Source organism: Monodelphis domestica, chromosome 7 (genome assembly GCF_027887165.1).
Source record: "Monodelphis domestica isolate mMonDom1 chromosome 7, mMonDom1.pri, whole genome shotgun sequence".
In the NCBI taxonomy this organism is placed as follows: Eukaryota; Metazoa; Chordata; class Mammalia; order Didelphimorphia; family Didelphidae; genus Monodelphis; species Monodelphis domestica.
The window spans coordinates 22,585,858-22,604,565 of NC_077233.1; the positions used below are offsets into that span (position 1 = coordinate 22,585,858).

At 45.5% G+C, this 18,708-nt stretch overlaps 1 protein-coding gene across 2 annotated transcripts in view; it reads left to right on the forward strand.

Annotated features, from left to right (window-relative positions):
- The first annotated feature begins 10,992 nt into the window (after positions 1-10,992).
- PTPRG (protein tyrosine phosphatase receptor type G) overlaps positions 10,993-18,708 on the forward strand; it is an 822,458-nt gene continuing 814,742 nt past the window's right edge. For both annotated transcript variants that reach the window (XM_007499993.3, XM_007499994.3), the window contains exon 1: positions 10,993-11,277. In XM_007499993.3, the coding sequence (XP_007500055.1) occupies positions 11,193-11,277 (85 nt within the window). In that variant the 5' untranslated portion in view covers positions 10,993-11,192. The remainder of the gene's footprint in view (positions 11,278-18,708) is intronic.

An 18,708-nucleotide genomic window follows, 5' to 3' on the forward strand; every position in this document is an offset into this window, starting at 1 on the left:
TCCTAGATTGTACCATATTGCCCTTCCTCTGCACAGAACTTCAATGTGACTCCATGGGGTGACCATCCAGATGGATGGCTGAATTGAAATGAATGAGGTGGGCACATTTTGGTTGCTAAATTTAATCAAAGTTAGGCAGGGATTGGTGAGAAAGTCATCCTTACAGGGTGAGGAATTGGATTAGACTAAGAGAGTCATATCCTATTGCCCTATGTTTTTACATGGGTCATAAAAGCCTAGCTCCCCAAGAATTTCAACAGACTAAAGTGTCATCCCTCATTAAACCAGCTACTAAAAATTCTGACTTTCAAAATGGCAGAGCACAGTGATCTTGATACTATTTTTACTCTTCGAGACTATAGAAGAATAAACTTCAGATTGATTTGCCCCTATGTTCAGTGGGTAGACAAAATGCCAAGGGCAAAAAGATCCAGCAGGAAATAGGTTCTATTGTCTAATCCAGTTCTTTGGCCCTCTGTCATACATCTTTATAGTTCTTTCACCCACCCAAATTGCTAATGTGGAAAGAAAGACACCTTCATTACAGAGGTCTGGGACATGATGGATGATGATATAATGATTGATTCAAAGTCACAGGAAAACTGGATTGCACATTTGAAAACCTTGATGCAGAGAATCCAGAAACCTGAGCCTCTTTGTACAGCATTTAAGAATTTTTCTTTTTAACAGGGATTTTGGCCATTACCATGGTTGCTGAAAAACTGCACCTAATAATTTACATCTGTAAGCCTCAGACAAGATTTTATGTTTACAAAGACACTGATTACAATCACCATCTTAAAACAAAGTAAACAAAAAAGAGATAAAAATAATTCTTGCTTCTGTAAAATACTTTTAGCAAATTCACCTGGATTTAAGTCCAAGTGATCACTGTTTATTTGTGAGATGTATGTTGTATATTCGTATCTAAGAATGAAATTGAAACATTAATTTCAAGGAGGTCAGCGTTCTCCAAGTCTAGCTAAGTATGTTGATTTAGGTAAAGGGATAACAGACTTATCATGGTAGCGAGTTATTTTTACAGATCATTCTTCAGTGAATGTTCATGAGGAGAGAATGTCTTTTCGGTGCCAGGAAGAGATAGGATTATGGGTATGGAATGTTGTTCAAACTGTCAGATAGGGCCCCTATGTCCTTGGTCTTACCTATTTTTTCTTTATTATAAGAAAGGGATTAGACTATATTTTATTAACTTACTACCACTTTTTTTCCCTCTCCTACATCCCTTACCCTTGGTCTTAGAATTGATACAACTATCAGTTCCAAGTCAGAAGAGTTTTATAGGTTAGTCACCTGGAGTTAAATGACTTGGCCAGGGTCACACATCTAGGAAGTGTCTGAGGTCAAATTTGAACCCACGTTCTCCTCATTCCAGACCTGGTCCTCTATCCCACTGAACCATCTAACTGTCCCTAGAATATATTTTAAAGGTCTATGGCATAAAAACAAAAGGTTTCAGTAGAACCAATCTTAAATTTGATAAAGGAGAAATGTTCAAAACAAATTACAACAAAGCTGCTTTCTGCATTTATGGTGCTTAAAAATTTCTATGTAGTCTGTTAGAGTTCAGCTGAAATTTAATTTAGAGTTATAGTATAGTTTTAATTTAGATTAAGGAAAAAATAAAACTGAATTTTAGGGGGGGGGTTAGCATCTATCATTTGCTACTCTCTTTGCCACATCATCTCATTGCAAGGTAGGCACTATTGGGGTATCTAGGTAGCATGGCAAGTAGAACACTGGGCTTTGACTCACAAAGGCATCTTTATGAGTTAAAATCTGACCTCAGACATTTACTAATTATATGTCCCTGGGCAAGTCACTTAACCTCATTTGCCTTGATTATCTCATCCATAAAATGAGCTGGAGAAGAAAATGGAAAACCATTTCAGAATCTTTGCTGAATCCTGTATTAGAAGACTTGGATTCAAAGGGCATTTTAGTTCCTGGGCTTAAATTTCCTCACCTGCAAATGGGAGGTTGTATCAGAGGATTTCTTTCTTTCTTTTTGAAAATTTTATTTAGTCAATTTAGAACATTATTCCTTGGTTACAAGAATCATATTCTTTCCCTCCCTCCCCTTCCCATAGCTAACATGCAGTTCCACTGGGTTTTACACGTGTCCTTGATCAGAACCTATTTCCATGTTGTTGATGTTTGCACTAGGATGTTCGCCCAGAGTCTACATCCCCAAACATATCCCTTCGACCCATGTATTCAAGCAGTTGTTTTTCTTCAGTGTTTTTACTTCCACAGTGTTTCCTCTGGATGTGGTTAGTGGTTTTCTCATAGATTCCTCCAAGTTGTTCAGGATCACTGCATTGCTACTACTGGAGAAGTTCATTACATTGGATTGTGCCACAGTGTATCCGTCTCTGTGTACAATGTTCTTCTGGTTCTGCTCCTTTAGCTCTGCATCACTTCTTGGAGGTTGTTCCAGTTCACATGGAATTCCTCCAATTCGTTATTCCTTTGAGCACAATAAACCAGAGGATTTCTAAGGTCCCTTCCAGTTCTAAATCCAAAATCCTTGTGAATAGCTTAAAACTTGCCTAATAAGTACATCGTGCTAGGAAAGAATGAAAGTATATCCTGTGTTGAATGAAATTTAATTGGACTTTGTGTGTGTGTATACACACACACACACACACACACACACACACACACACACACACACACATATATAATCTCTTACTTGATTCAGAGTTACATCTTCAGCACCTTCTCTTAATAGCTCATCCTAGTTACCCTGGGCACTTGCTACCCCAGGTCACATAGATAGTTAGGTCAGTGATGGCAAACTTTTTAGGGACCATGGGCTGTGCCCTGCCCCCTAGAGACTGCATGCCATGCCCCCTCTCCTTTCCTGAATGCTGGGTACACCCTGCCCCACCTTACCCCACACAGGAGAGGGAGGAAGCACTCCCATTGGGCTGCTGGGCAGAGGGGTGGGTGAAGTGAGGAATATCCTCAGAGAGTATAGATGGGGGGAAGGGAGTGGCTTAAGCATCCTGCTCCTCTCCAGCTCTGCTGCCTGTGAGTCACCCACCTTATCCCCTGTGTGCTCCCATTGGACCTCTGGGAAGAGGAGTGAGTGATGTGAAAAAATGTCATCAGGCTCAGTGGAGAGGGGAAAGGGAGCGACTCTACTGAGTCTCTCTGCCTTTCTAATAATGAGCTGTGAGGGGGGAGGGAGAGAAGAAGGGTGCCATGCATGCCCACAGAGAGCATTTTTCATGCCATCTTTGGCACATGTGCCACAAGCTCACCATTGTGTAGGATGGAAATTGACCCTCTTTTACCACTTCTTAAAAATATATATGACCATGGAAATCAATCATTTAAAATATAAGGCTTTATTGAGATAGAGAGATGAGGGGGAGGGGCATTGTCTCAGGTCAAAGGCTGAAGACAGATGCCCCAAGGGATTACAGAGAAAATGTGGGGCACTGCCTCAAGTTGTGACCCAAGAAGAATGCCAATAATTCACAGAAAAATCCCCTTTTTATAGGAGCCTGATATATTCAAGTCTCCAAGAAAGGGTTATAACATTTTACAATATTTGGAGACAGTGTTGAATAGTTTTATATTGGCTTTACAATGAACACATTCAAGCTAATTAACATCTTCAAGAAATTGGAAAATAGCTTCACAATGGATACATCCAACCAAATCAATATTTTAAAGAACTGACCAGGGAGTTGGAGACAGATACAAAAAGGGATGTAGCTCAGGACTGAGTTTTTTGGAGTCTAAGGAGAGGATCATTCAAGCCTTTGGGCTTGACCCCCTTTTAGAAGCTTCAAATAATCCAAATACAAAGATATGATAGGAGAGTCCTCTTAAGACAAAAGGGTACTCAAGATTGGTACTTAAAATTTAGAGTCCTTCAGGGTTAGCCTAGGACTCCTGCTTGGGACAATTCCTAGGTAGGCTCCCTTAAAACTATAAAGCTTTAGGGAGCAGCTGGGTGGGTCAGAGGATTGAGAGCCTGGCCTAGAGATGGGGAGGTCCTAGGTTCAAATCTGACCTCAGACACTTCTTAGCTGTATGACCCTGGGCAAGTCACTTGACCCCCATTGCCTAGCCCTTACCACTCTTCTACCTTGGATCCAATGCATAGTATTGACTCCAAGATGGAAGGTAAGGGTTTCAAAACAAGACAAAACAAAAAACTCCAAAGCTTTGATAAGAATGAGAGGGGACACCAACCTTTAGATATTAACAACTTTTAATAACTTGAGAATAACACATTAATTTCTCACTCCACACACTATCACTGGTTTAGGTCATAGATGGGACTTGAATCAAGTCTTTCTGGTTCAGAATCCAGTTCTCTATTTCCTATGCCATAGAGCTTGATAAATACTGGTTGAATTACTGAAATGTTCATTTTTGGCCAGGTCTTCTTGGTTTAGATTATATGTGACATAGGTGGATAGCAAGCAATGCATTCATTCCTGATGACTGTGAGTGATTTGTCCATAATGTCCCATAAATCTTCCAGTGGCCTGTGGGCTTTCATCTAGATATCATTAAATGTGTAATGTCTCTTATTGGGAGAAGTATCTACATATTAGAGATCATACAATTATCAAAATATGGAATTAGAAAACATTTACAATTTTTGGTGATAGAACTTTATCATCCTCTTGGGTCTAAGACATATAGGAAATTAAACAATGCAATTAGAGACAAGGTGATTGTATTGCTTTAAAAAAGAAATCTCAGGTGTTATTTGAAGTTCCTGTGAGTTTCTGCCAACAAGGAAGATATGATTTAGTTTGTGAAACTTCTCAGAGTTTCTCACACCTTTCCTCTTAAAAAGCTGTACATTTCAGCAAATTAGAAGTAGGTAGTTTGCTAATAAGAGTCAAGAAAATCTCCTTTTTTGAAGATGAGTTAAAAAAGGCTGTCTGATCTTGGATTGTAGAGGGAAGCCCTAGGGCTGAAAGGTCAGTTACAAGGAGGTAGGTTTCGATCCATGATAAAAGAAATTTCTTTCTTTCCAACAGTGACATAATGAATTCTCCATCACAAGAAATGTTCAAACCAGCTGGACCAACATGTGACAAAGGAATTCTTCTACTGGTTGGGTGGGTGGGTGGGTGGAGGCTGGTCTAGGTGACCTCTAGGGACCTTTCCAATGACAATTCTGTGATCCTCTAATAGACAGAAGTCTATAACTAGTCCTTGCTATATGGGTAATGGTGAACAATCCAGATTTTCTGTATTTTAGTTGAACTAACAGTGAAATGGGCAACCAAGATGGTGGCTATGAATTTATAGCTATGTATACACATGCAATAGCCACTCAATTATATTTATATTATATAGATTTATATAGATACATTATATAGATACATTCTTTATAGTGATATGCCCAATTCTAGAATATTCCCCAAAGCCACCCTAACTATAAATGTAGTAAGATGAGATGTAAGAAAAATCTTCTTTATAATTTGACCTCTATAAAAATGGGAATAGGATGATCTAGGGATAGTGGCTCTCTTCCTTGCTTCCCTCTTGAAGATTTTTCAACAAAGGCTAGTTACAGTCTTGTTTAAGATATTGAGATCTTTGATCTGATACAAGTTGGTTTCTGAGATCTTCTTCAACTCTGAGATTCTCTGATATTCTCTCTAGCCAAAACTTAAATATCCATCCTTCAAAATCCAATTCAAAATCTCCCCCTGACACTACTGTGCTCTCACCCTCAGGCCATTTACAATCAGAACCACATACTTTAACACAGATTGTTTTTGGTTTTTTTGTTCCCTTGTTTTAAGAGGGATGGTCTTCTTTCTTAGACTCTGTCTTTGAGGTCAGAGATTATCTCTTATCTATCTATGCTCTTCACAATGGGAGATTCTGTAGTATAGAGCTCACAGTAGCTACACACAGGCCTTGAAGGCTAATTGCTTTAAGGCTATTGCACAGAAGCAACTAGTGAGTAAGAGGTGAGAGATGTTCTAGAGGATCTGTTTCATTCATATGTATGTAGAGAGGGTCTGAGTTACTCAAGTTCCCTCTGGATCCCTTGCATATAAGGCCTAATACAAGTGATAAATATTATTGTTATGGAGGGACTTTACTTTTTTTTTCTGTTACATTTGTTTAAAAAATGAAATTGTTTTGATAAGTCTCAATTCCCTTTGTGCTTTTAGAAAGAGACAAAGCTGTAAAATAAACATTGCCAAATAGGATAAATATGTGCTCACATACATATGCATATTTTTTGTCATGGTGGTGGTGGGATTTCAGATTTATGATTTCATTTGTGTAGGGAACTCCCAGCAAGAAAATTCCCTTCACTAATGCTGATTGAAGGTTGCATTGTAACTTACAGTCTTAGAAAGCTGATTGGAGGTACTAAGAGAGTCCTGAAGTTATAGAACTAGCATGGGTCAGAAGTAGTATTAAAGGTTAGTGAAGATCATCCAGAGCTGGCAGGGACCTGGGAGAAAATCTAGCCCATATTCCTTATTTGATGAATGAGGAAACTGAGACCCAAAAAAATAATTAATTTGCCCACCATTACAGTGATAGTGACTGGCTTTCCAAATGCCAGGTTGGCCCTCTATCTTCTATATCATGTCAACTCTCAGGGCATGGATACAGATATTGATATTTCCTTTTTCAAGCCTTCGCTTAGGCCCTTGAGAATGCAATCACCTGTCTTTTGAAATGTGGACAACTGCTATGATGTGAAGGCTGAACCATTTGATTTTACTCTGGGAGACATTCCATTTAATCTGTTCTTTTGATTCTGATCTTTCTTCGAGCCACTTGTCACAAATCTGTAACATTTGCAAGAAAAGTGTAACATCTATAACAACTCTAATGCATTTAGCACCTCAGAGTGAACAGTATCACTCTCAGAGAGCCCCAGAGCCAATCAGTTATAAAGCTTGGTGTCTCCTCAGTCACAGATTTCATCCCCAAGCTCAAGCTCAGGTGAGGGCTTGAGTGGTCACCATCAGTTTACTGCAAGATGTTATAGCTTTCTGATGTTGCACACATTCGGATTGAAAAATGGTATACAGCTTGTGTCCAGAAGGACAGAAATAGGACTTGGGAAAACGGAGGATTGTCATTATTTTTTAATTTCATCTCAGTAAATAATTTATTGGGAAAGCTGAGTTCAAAATCTCTGCTTTGTATCATCAGTGTTTGTCCATCACTCATGGATGTTTGGGACTGTCTAATTGCTGGAGAAATTCCAGCAATTTCTCAGGTAGAACTAACTTTAAAAAAATTCCTTGCAGGATATTTTTCTTTTCATCTTATCCACTTAAAAATTACCTCTAATCACTTAATTAAAAGAGTCCCAAGTGCAGGTTTCACTTAAAAACAAAAGCAAAAAAAAAAATCTTTGATTAGCATGGTTTCTTTCAGGCTGGCTTTTTTAACCATCACATATATTTGCATGGTGATGATAAAAGCTACCTGCTAGCCAAGTTAGAGTTTACAAGCCAAAATAAAATAAAGCTGGGAATGTGGTCTTGCTAATTATTCTTGTAACTATAGCTTGGTACATTGGCATCAATTCAATTTCATTTAAAGACCACTTATTAAGTGGCTGCCTCATGAGGGGGCACTGTGCTGGCCAGGAGATACCATTGTAATATCAAGCACAATACCTGTCTTCACAGAGCTTATAATTGACTTGTGGAGAAAAGATAAGGACAGAATACTTAAAATGGGAAATAAAGATAAAGGAGAGGTTTCTTCAAAGGTCCCTGAGATAATATTTGTAGTGCTTAGCACAGTGCCTGGCACACAGGTATTTTTTAAACAGTTTCCTTCCTTTCCTCCTTCTTTCCTCCCTCCATCCCTTCCTTGTTGATCTAATAAGTCCACAAATTTTACTCTGTGACAGGTAGTGTACTAGGATACTGAGAAAAATCAGAATAAAACACTCAATTGCTGCCTTCCCTCAAAGAATTTATATTTTGTTTGGCAAGAAGCAGACTGCTTAAGCAACAGGAACATCCCTTGGTACTTCAATACTCCTGAGATTGGTGATCTCACTTCCAAGGGAATTGCTTCCAATGATTCAACAGTTAGTTTTGGCCTCCTAAATCATAGATTTAGAACTGGAAGGGCCCTCAGGGGCCCTTCTGCACATTTAACTGCACCTGCCCAACTTGTGGGTCTCTTTCTGTGCCTCTTCCCACTGGTGGTCCACCCAAAGTGTGCCTTCCTTCTGTTCTCCACTCATTTCTAAATCTCTATGGAGCAAGAGGGAGGTTTAGCCCTTGCCTGGTGATCTCCCATCTTTCCCCTACCATTCTTTGGATCTAGTCTTCAAAATGTGGTAATGTGTTGCAGTCTGTTCATGTTCACCAAGCACTTCTTCATTGCCCCCATTAGGTGGTTCTTGACTTAAATCCTCTGGAGCCTTGAAGCCAGAAACATTCCAGGAAGAGTATTGGAGTGAATAAGCTAGGCCTTTGTTTGAGGCAGAAGTTGGGGGAGGGCAGTCCTCTGGTTTTATTCTGAGCCCAGATTTCGTCCAGGTCTCTCAAATATCCTATCCCCTACCCAAATTGTGTATGAATGCATTTGTGGGTGTGCCCCATCGCCAACAAAACCCGGAAGCACCCTTCCCCCTCCCAGAAACAATCTAGCATGCTTCTTCTTTGGCTGTGGAGGTGTTCACCCCATTATGTCAAGGATGAAGCCCGGGAACTTCCTGACTTTTTTTTTTTTATTAGTTTATAATCCCAAATGTAACTTTCCAAAGATTTTCCTTCTGCATGCGTGGGTGGAAAATTGCTTTCTAATCACACCTCATCGCGGGCCTCGGAACATCTGTATATTATTTTTAAAAAATACGGCATCCTGTTGCTTTTTAGAGTCGGGGGGAGGTGGCCTCTGGCCCCCAAGAGGAGGGGCAAAAATGAAGCCACTCGGGCTTTCCAAAAGATGCTATGTCGAAAAGTCCGACCTATTCCCGATGACAAAATGGCAAATGACACTCAGCTCAGTAACCGAGGTTATCCCGGCCTCTCCCTCCCCCGCCCGCACTCCCTCGCCCCATCCCAGCCCATGGTTAGGAGCCGAAGGAAGGTAGACCTTGATACTATCTCCCCGGCGGGAGAAAGTCAGGGACGAAACTCATTACAGATAAGCCCGCATTCCCATTTCCCGGCCACGCATCTCCCAGATTGCTTTTTATTTCCACGCCGGGCTAAAGAGGCAGCCGAGGCTCCGCTCCGCGGGTATCAAAAACGAAATCAGCCGCGCCTCGGGCGCTGCTTTCTTTGCAGTCAGGCTGGAGGCGCGCAGCCGACTCCTCGCGGCCTCAGAAGCGGGACTGGGCTGGGGCCCGGCGGGGGAGAGAGCGAAGTATCTAGGGAGCTGTGCTGCCGAGGGACAGGGGACTCGGAGCGGGGGGTACGGGGTGTGGGTTTTTTTAGCTGGGGCCCTCCGATGAAAAGCTGAGAGCCGGGTGCACCTTGGCTGGACAGGGTGACCGGAAGCGCATTTCCTCTGTGTGTTTTTGTGTGTGAGTGTGTGTGTATGTAGGGGTTGGGGCCGGGGGTAGCCCTGCGGAGTAAAGCGAAGCTCGAGATGGCAGCCCCTTCCCCAGTGCAGCCCTGCACCTTTCCATCGCCGCAACGAGGCAGAAAACCCGAGGGGCCGCCGGCTTTTTGTTCCCTTTTCTTGGCTAAATGTAGAGGCTTGTGCGCGAGCAGGTAGTGAGTGTGTGAGTGAGGGAGTGTGTGTGAGGCAGGCAGGCAGGAGCTCCTGCGCTCTGTGTGTGTGTGTGCATGTGTGTGTGTGTGTCTGTGTGATTCTGAGGCGAATGCAGACGAGCTGAGCAGGTTCGCTCTCCTCCTGGGAATCTGGCACTGGCCTCTCCCACTCCTGTCCGCCCGCGCACCCCGCTCCCAAACCGAGGTCCTGAAGCAGGCGCTCGGTGCCCTCCAGTGCCCGAGTGTACATGGGTGTGTGTCCCAGGCGGGCGCAAGTAGATAGGCAGAGCACTGGGAGTGAGTGTGTGTATGTGTGAGTGTGTGTGCGCGCAGCGCGCACGAGAGATCCCCAGCGGGAGTCGGGGGCGGGTGGGGTGGTGTGGGGGAAGCTCGCCCTCCTCGGGCAGACCTGGTGCGCGGCTGCTTTAAGACCGCAGGGTGCGCGCGCCCAGCCCGCCGCCCCCTCTGCCTGCGCGCCCCCGCCTCGCCTCCCCTTCCCTTCCCTCCCCTTTCGCTGGCTCTCCCTCTCTCCCTCTCTCTCCCGCTTTAAAGTCTCTGCCAGGATCCCAGCTCACATGTTACTTCCTGTATGGAAGAATGGAAAGCTTCCAGCCCAGCTCTCCTCATTCCTCTCCAGCCTTCAGCGGAGCCACAACTTTCTGGAGCATGGACTGAACGAGCCCTGCTCGCCGGCTCTGCGCTCTGAGCTCCCTGGGCTGCTGGGCTACTGGTCTTGGCTGTTCGCTCGGCCTTTCCCCTTCTCTTTCGCCGCCACCGCCGGCTCCTGCTCGGACTCCCGCTCCTCCTCCCCATCTCTCCACCCTCCCCTTCCCCTTTAGCCAACATGCCTTCCTGCCCGTGGCCCTGGAAGGAGCTGCCTGCCTGAAGGAGAGGCGGAATCACCAGCTCCAGCCCAGGGCTCGCCAGCTGCATCTGGCCCCTGCCGCCGCCGCCGCCGCCGCCGGTGCCCCAAGTTCGGAGGAGGCGAATCTGTGCTCGCTTCCTCGCTCGCTCGCGCTCTCGGGTCTCTCTCCAAGCCGGGCTTTGCTGCTCTAGGCCTGGGGCAGCAAGCGGAGCAGGAGCTGCGGGAGCTGCCGCCGCCACCGCCGCTGCTGTTCACGCTGCTGGTTGAGTGGCCGGCCAGCCGGCCGGCGGGCTGTTCGAGCCCATTTCCCGGGGCTAGCCCTCGGACCCTCCCGGACGCTCCCGGCCCCCGGGGCATTTCCTCGGTTCAGCCCCCATCTCCCCCCTGGCCCCCAGCGCCTTCCCCTGCCGGGGCTCTGCTACCTAGTTACTTTTCATTTGGGGTGATTGGCTGTTTCCGGGGGGGGTGGGGGGGAGAGGGGGAGTGGAGGAAAGACGAAGAGGAAAAGTGAAAAGAAGGGGGAAAAGGCAAAGGGAAGACAAGAAACTTATTTAACAAGTTCATCGCAGCTGCCTCCTCCCTTTCGATGTGCGTTTTTGGACATGCGGAGGCTTTTGGAACCGTGTTGGTGGATCTTTTTCTTGAAAATCACCAGCTCCGTGCTCCATTATGTCGTTTGTTTCCCGGGTAAGTAGCAGTCACCTGGGGGTGGGTGGGGGGAGGGCAAGGGCTCTGGGGGACTCCGGGCTGGGGCGGAGGTCTTCGAGGGTACCACTGTCTGAGGAAGGCATCCGGGTGCCGGTGCCCGGCTGGGCTGGCAGAGACTAGGGGAAGGGGGCCGAACTCACTGATCCCCCCCTCCAACCTTCCCCCTCCAGCCACTGGACTGCTGCTGCCTTGGTCGCCGCCACCTGGGCAGGCGGGCTTTTTGGGAAAGCTGGGGTTCGGAGGGCTGGTCAGGGGGCTGGGGCCCGTTGGCCTCTCCAGCCCCCTCGGCCCCTGGCGGCGTCAGATTGGCTTGCGCCAGGGAGCGAGTCCCTCGCTTCCACTCTGCCTTTTTAGAGAGCTGGCCGCTGCAGGGTCTCCGGGGCTTGGGGAGCCGGCAGGTTGGCTCAGGCATCTCGGTCGGTGGAGGCGGTGGGGAGCTCAGACCTAGTCGAGAGAGTGGAGGGCAGCCTGGGGGAACGATAGGCGGCTGGAGCCCGGAGCCCAGAGCCTGGAAATTGAGGGGAGAGCAGGGAGATGGAGATGGTCTGGACAGAAGAGGGACAGGGAGCCACTGTACCAGCTGGGCTTAAGACGGGGCGAAGGTCGCAGTGTAAAGAGGGGGACCGAAAGCGCTACCCCCTCCCCCAAGCTCTAGCCTGAGGCCACTCGTCTCCCAAGTTCTCCTTTTCCCTTTTAACCGCGCGCTTCCCCTGGGCAGCCGGCGTGTAGACTGTTGGGGTGGATGGGTGGGTGGGGCAGAGGTTCATCTGCCTAATTCGGAGCCGGCGGTGGGGGGGTAAGGGGGACAGGTCCCAGTGGTCCACACCCGAGGGTGGGAGTGTGGAGCTAGCTGGGGTCGCGGCTGCTGCCACCCCACCGAGCCTCGGGAGTCACTGCCCTTTTAGCCGCCGCTGCCGGGTAGCCCAGCCGTGAACTTGAAACGCTCCCAGTGGCGGCTCTCCAGAACCCAGAGAGCCTGGCCTGTCGCTCCTCTTGCCCCCCAGCTGAGGCTTTGTAGGCTGGACTCTTCTCGCCTCCCCTTCCCCCTCCCACCTCTTCTGGAGCCATCTGTACCATCCCCCGCCCGGGGGGGAGGGTGTGCTGCTCGGATGTACCCCTTTCCCACCAAGTGGGCCCCAGCCGCGCCCCTCAGAGGGATGGAGGAGGACTGGGGTCTCCTCGGGGCTGGGAGGGAGGTTTGATTTCGGATGCCTGCCCTTCGGGGTGCAAAGGCTTAAGTCTACCTGCCCCCCCCCCCAACTCCTCCAAGATTTGCAAGCCACACATTGGCTCCTTGTGCCAGTCTGGGGTGGAGGGCGAAGGGGTGTGTGTGTGTGTGTGTGTGTGTGTGTGTGTGTGTGTGTGTGTGTGTGTGTGTGTGTGAGGCGTGTGATGGGAAGAGGAAGAGCAGGAAAGAGGGGGACAGTGTCATAGTGAGGGAGTATTGGGGCTCTGGTGCCTCCACCCCCTCCCCTGCTCTCCCAGTCTGTGCCCCCGGACTCCCTGAGCCCGACTCTGCTCCCCCTCCCTCGGCCGAGGCGCCGGCTTTTGGCGCAGTGCTCCTCTAAGCAGAATCCCGAGCGAACCCAGAGACAGGGAGAGAGAAAGAGAAAGAGCCTGGGTCCGGCGGTTGCTCCAGGCTCCAGGGTCCCCTAGTCGCCCCAGGCCCTCTTAAGCTGACCTACTGTCTCCCCACCCCCGCCCCCATCCCATTTTCTCCCCTGTCATTTCCCCCATCAGTGTGCTCTGCTGGAGAGAGGCATTGTGTAAAAGGGTCCAGGAATGGGGGGCTTGTAGTGCGCGGGGATAGATAGACAGAAAGCGTTTTTTGGATGCTCCTTTTCTGAATGACTGAGAGATTTGCTTTGTACCCCCTCATTAGTGCCCTGCCCACCTTCAGCTGGGTCCCTGCTACCCACTCGGGACTCAGTCCTAGGTCTAGGCAGACAGATGATGGTCCTGCTACCTTAACCATAGACGCTTAGTCCCCCCCCCCCCCCAACTTTGAGCTGGTGGTGAATTTCCTCCTGAAAGCTCCCCCTTCTCTTCTTGTTTCTAGGTACCTCTAGTCGTGTTTCCCCCCATTCCAGCCCACCCCCACTATCATCCCATTCTCTTATGGGGTGAATTGCACCCTGGCCTCCATTGGGGCTGGAGTGTCACATTTCCCAGGGGCTGTGGGGCATTGGAAAGCACAGGAGGGATAAGAGAAAGGCTGAGAAATATTGCCAAATGTAGGAAAATGGAAACAAAACATCTGGCTCTCTCTGTACCTCTGGGATGCATTAGACAGGAAACAAGCCTGCTCTGTCTTCAATTTTCCCTGTGTCAGAGAAGTCAGAATCCAGAAAGGGAACACTGTTGATACCAGCTTGGTGGGGCTGCCTTCTGGGGGGTTTTGTTTTGCTTTTCTTTTGCCCAGATTTCTTTTCCCCACAGCCGGATACAATTTCGGGCCAGGTGACCACCGGCCATCCCGGCCCCTCTCCCTGGGCAGGATGGAATTAGAGTGCCCGGGAGCCGGGGAGGGGGAGAGAATCTGATTTGAAAAGGAAAGCCCTGGAGGGAAGCTATGTGAGCTGGAAACCTGGGAAAGTTAAAATGTCAGAATCTTAGAGAATTCTGGTAGTCCATTTTCTACAGATGTAATAATACCAGTGGCCGGTGGGGGCTCTGCTGAGCTTTTTTATCCTTCAGGACTAGAGGTTCTTTTTTAAAAAAGGGGGGAAGTAGAGGGGGGAGGGAGAGGATACCCCAAAATAACAGTGAATGGGACCTGGGCACCCGGAGCCCCTCATTGTTGATTTTAGGCTGCTGGTCAAATTGAGCACCGGAAATACTTTGGGAGGGTTTTACTTGTTTGTTTATTTGTTTTTACTTTAGTTCTTTAGCTCCTAGAAATGATGGAAACCAAACAGAAGGTCCTGGGCCTGTAGCTTTGAACCTTGCTTAGAAATAGCCTCTCCGTAGCATATATTCCTTTGTCTTGATATTGGCTATTGGCGTGTCTCTAGTTTTGGGGAGTAAGGCCATCTCTAGGTGAGGATCTAAAAGAAACCTGATTTTCCCCCCATCTCTTCCCCAATAGAAATGCTTCTGTGCATGTATTAGCAATATAGTAGAACTCACATTTTGGGAGGCTCTTAGACATCTTTATTTGGTATTCTATTATTGAACCTCCTAACGTGAAAGCCTGGATTTCATTTTTTTAAAGCAGCAATATAGCCTGTCTTTTGTAGAAATCAGCTCTCAAAGTAACATTTTCAAAGATACAGTGACATAACCAGACCCTGAATCAGACATATTCCTCAGACAATTTAAGTGACTTCAAAGGGATATAAAATCAGCTACCAAGTGGGTTAAAATCCCATCTATTTAAAATTCTACAGCTCTTCAAAAAGTAGCATTTATCTCCTTTGTATTGATTTCTTCTCTATTTCAGCCCTCTGAGTGAAATTCCTCTCTTTGGGTCTGAAATATATACATATATACACACATACACATTTTACAATAATTACATCTACAAGGCAGGTAGGGAGAACATTTCCTACAGACAAGCTTTGCTGGACTTCGTTTGATATATCAGGATCTTAGAGATGACGGATTAAAAGCCAGAGGAATCTACCAATAATACAAATCGAATCAAAGCTCTTTGCATGGGCCAGTAGTAGTCTGTGAAGGGATGTGTGTGTGTGTATGTGTGTGTTTTAACTCCAGATATCATTTCATAAAAATCGTGTTTGTAAAGTTAGCATATCTGTTCATGGAGATATGATGAGAAACCTTCTTGCCTCTCCCAACTCCTCTTCCCTGAATAAGTCAACTTCACAAACCTTAGATGATCCGATGCTTTCTAAAAGACCTACGGGACACAAAGCTATCATGTTAAACTTCCCTACTGCCATTATTTCTTTTTTTTTTCTCTCAAACAATGATCATATTTCATTTGTGGGCTGCATGAATTAGAACATGAAGACAAACCTATTTGTGGGAGAGTAGGTCTGGCAGGGCTGCTGGAGGTAGGAGGGTTATGGGATGTTTTCAGAGAAATGACAAAAAAAACCCAACCACCCAAATCAGGCAGTTCTTCATTATGGATAAATATTTTTTTTTCTCTTGGGAACAATTTAATTATTTACTTTTTCCTTTTTAAATGAAACAACTTCAGCTATAGCCATCGGTAAAAATTCAGATTGAGTTTGGGGGAAAGTAGGTTTGTTTAAATTGATGGGGATATGGTAGGGAGAACATAGTAAACATTTCTGTCATTCAGGGAGAAGCTTTGGTCAAAAGCATTTGGTGTTTTAGAGGGGATGTCTTGTCCTTTCTGAGAAATGCTGAGAAGGTCAAATGGTGGTTTTATGTGGCCAGGCACTTAAATTCCTAGGGTCCAGCCTGTTAATGCATTGATTGAATTATAATAAAGGTAAAGGGACTTTTGTGGCTAGGACCCAACCATATGTCTATTTCCTTGTTGCTCTTGCTCTATGTATGGACAATTAATGTGAACAGCATGTCTTAATTAAAAAAACAAAACCAGGCAATACTCTTTCTTCAGTCTTAAGAAAATTATTTCCTGAGTTGGGAAAATGGAATGTTAGAATTGTGTGTATTTTGAAAATTCCCAGTGAGTGTGTACTCTTTGAGACATGGTTGGAAAAAAACAAGAATTCATAAAGTTTTTAACTTTTAAAAAATCATTAACTTTCATTTTGGACTCAGTACTATGTAGTGGTTCTAAGGCAGAAGAGCAGTAAGGGCTAGGCAGCTGGAGTTAAGTGACTTGCCCAGGGTCACACAGCTAGGAAATGTCCGAGGTCAGATTTGAACCCAGAATCCCCCATTTCCAGTTTTAGCTGTTTATCCATGGAATCACTTAGCTACCCCCAGAATTCATAAGTTTTAAAAAATATAGTAATAATTTAAACTTTGAGATTATTGGCGAGCCCTGGACTAGCTGATGTCCAAGATCTCATCAGTTCTAAAGCCCATCATCCCGTATTTTTCAGATGAATATTTCATTTGTGGGTTGTTTTTTAGAGGGAGAGGTTTCCTATGTATGACATTATTGGTATGGGGAATTACACCCATCTACATCATGATGCCTCCACTGTTCCTACTACAAAGTAGGAGCAGCACCTGGGTCAGGAGCCCTATCCAAAGACAGCAGCCTAAAGGGAGAACCACTTACTGCCTTCATTGTTACATCCCAAAGCTTCAAGAACCACTTGGATGGCAAAATTATATGTAGATGTTTGAAACAAGGAAAGGTAAAAGGCAGTCCCTGCTCCCAAGGATCTCATGGTCTAATATGGAGGAGAGGGGGCAGACATACAACTAGCTGTATTTTCAAGCTATACATAGGGTAAATTGGGGGAAGACACTGGGGTTAGGCAGACTGAGAAAAGTGGGATTTTAGCTGAGACTTGAAGGAAACCAAGAGGCGAAGATAAGGAGTGAGAGTTGTAGACTTGATGGACAGCCAGTGAAGATGGAGTGAACAGACGTATTAGAAGAATGGGAAGGTGAGAAGGGGTCTTTCATTCTAGAGTCACTGGAGTTGATCTCAGTTGGGGTTGGTTTTTAGCATCGTCAAATAGAAACAAAATTAATACAGTACTAAATTATTGGGTTGTTGGCTTGGAGGGTGAGGTCCAAGCTGTGGAGTTAGGGCTGCCTTCTTGGGAACTGGAGTGCTCGATTTCCACATCGGTGAAATGGACATATTGACCTTCCATACAAACTATAGAGCCATGGAACAGGATCTGGTTCTTAGCTAAAGAAAAATCATTATTCCTCATTTTAAAATAAAATACCTGAATATTTTTATTCTTTGAAAATGAGTTGTTTTGAAGGGCTTATTTGAATGACTTCAAAATGGTCTAATATGTTTCAAAAAGATGGTTTAGTGCCCTACCCTGCCTCCTGCCCCAATTTAAAGGTCCAGATCCTTAAGAATTATTGGCAAAATGTAAAAACGAGCTTTTGAGGAGCAGCCAAAGTGGTATGTTCTGCTTTTAGAAATGACAGATAGGAAATTCTGGAATTTGCTGCATTATTAATGTATGCCACTGAAGGGATTTTTAGGTTTACAAATCGGTTTAGGCCTGCTGGACACTTTTAAATGGCCAGATCCCTTTCCCTTTTGTCTCCCCTAAAACGGGATCCACACTGGTAATGAGTCCACTGTCTGTCTACTTTTCTCCTTCAGCAAAGTGTATATATTTGTACAAGCCTTATGTTTGACAGAGAAATATGGAATGTACAGGAGAGGGCTCTCCAAGCCTATTTAGAGCTGGGTTTTATGAAGCTGGCAATTCTTTATTTTTAATTATTCTTTTATTTTGAAAGTATTTCTTTGTTTGATGTGGGGGAGCCTGGGGAGGTAGGAGGGAGTGTGTGAGGGTCTTGGTGGGGGGGGGATTGAGTTCTTGCAGGTAAAGAAAGTGAAAGGGGGCTTCTGTTTTCTCTTACCAAACTCAGGGGCTTGGACTTCTGGATGTGTTCTTGCTATAGTCAGGGACCTGGAGGGAGGCAGCAAAACAGAATGGGAGCTTTGATGTATTTTAACAGGTTTATGGGAGTTGATTCACAGTAATGGTCTTAGTGTGAAGCTTTGAAAAATCTTTCAGCAACCCATAAAATCTTTGGTGCAGATTTTTGGTGGACCAAGAGCTGTGGGAAGCAGGCACTGGTGGGAGGATATTGTGGAATGGAAGCTTTCAGGGTAAAGGAGAACATGGATTCCCTTCAATTCAAGGAATATATATATATATATATATATATATATATATATATATATATATGTATATATATATATTTAAGCCTTACCTTTTGTCTTAGAATTGATACTAATATTGGTTCCAAGGCAGAAGAGTGAGGAGGGTTGGGCAATTGGGGTTAAGTGACTTGCCCAGGGTCACACAGCTAGGAAGTATCTCAGGTCACATTTGAACCCAATCTCCAGGCCTGGCTCTCTGTCTATTGTGCTACCTAGCTGCTCCCCCCTCCCCCCTCCAAGGTATCTTTTAAAAAGCATCTCCAATGTGCATGGCTGTGTCTTCAGTGCCTGAAATGAATAGCCCAAGAACTGAAGAGATGATCTCACCTTACTCAATAGGGCAACTCAGCTTGGAGCCAACAAGCACTGGATTGGGTTTGAATTCTTCTATAGACACTTACTGGCTATGTGTCTGGACAAACTCTTTTAGACTTGCTCAGCCTCAGTCTTCCTGTCTCTAAAATGGAGGGAAGAACACCTGTCTCCCAGGATTGTTGTTTTAAGATCAGATGAGATACTGTTTGAATAGCACTCTGCAAAGCCCAGGGCACTGTGTAATTATGAGCTATGATTATTATCTATTCCAAACCCCTTATTTTACTGAAGAGGAAACTGACACCCAGAGAAGG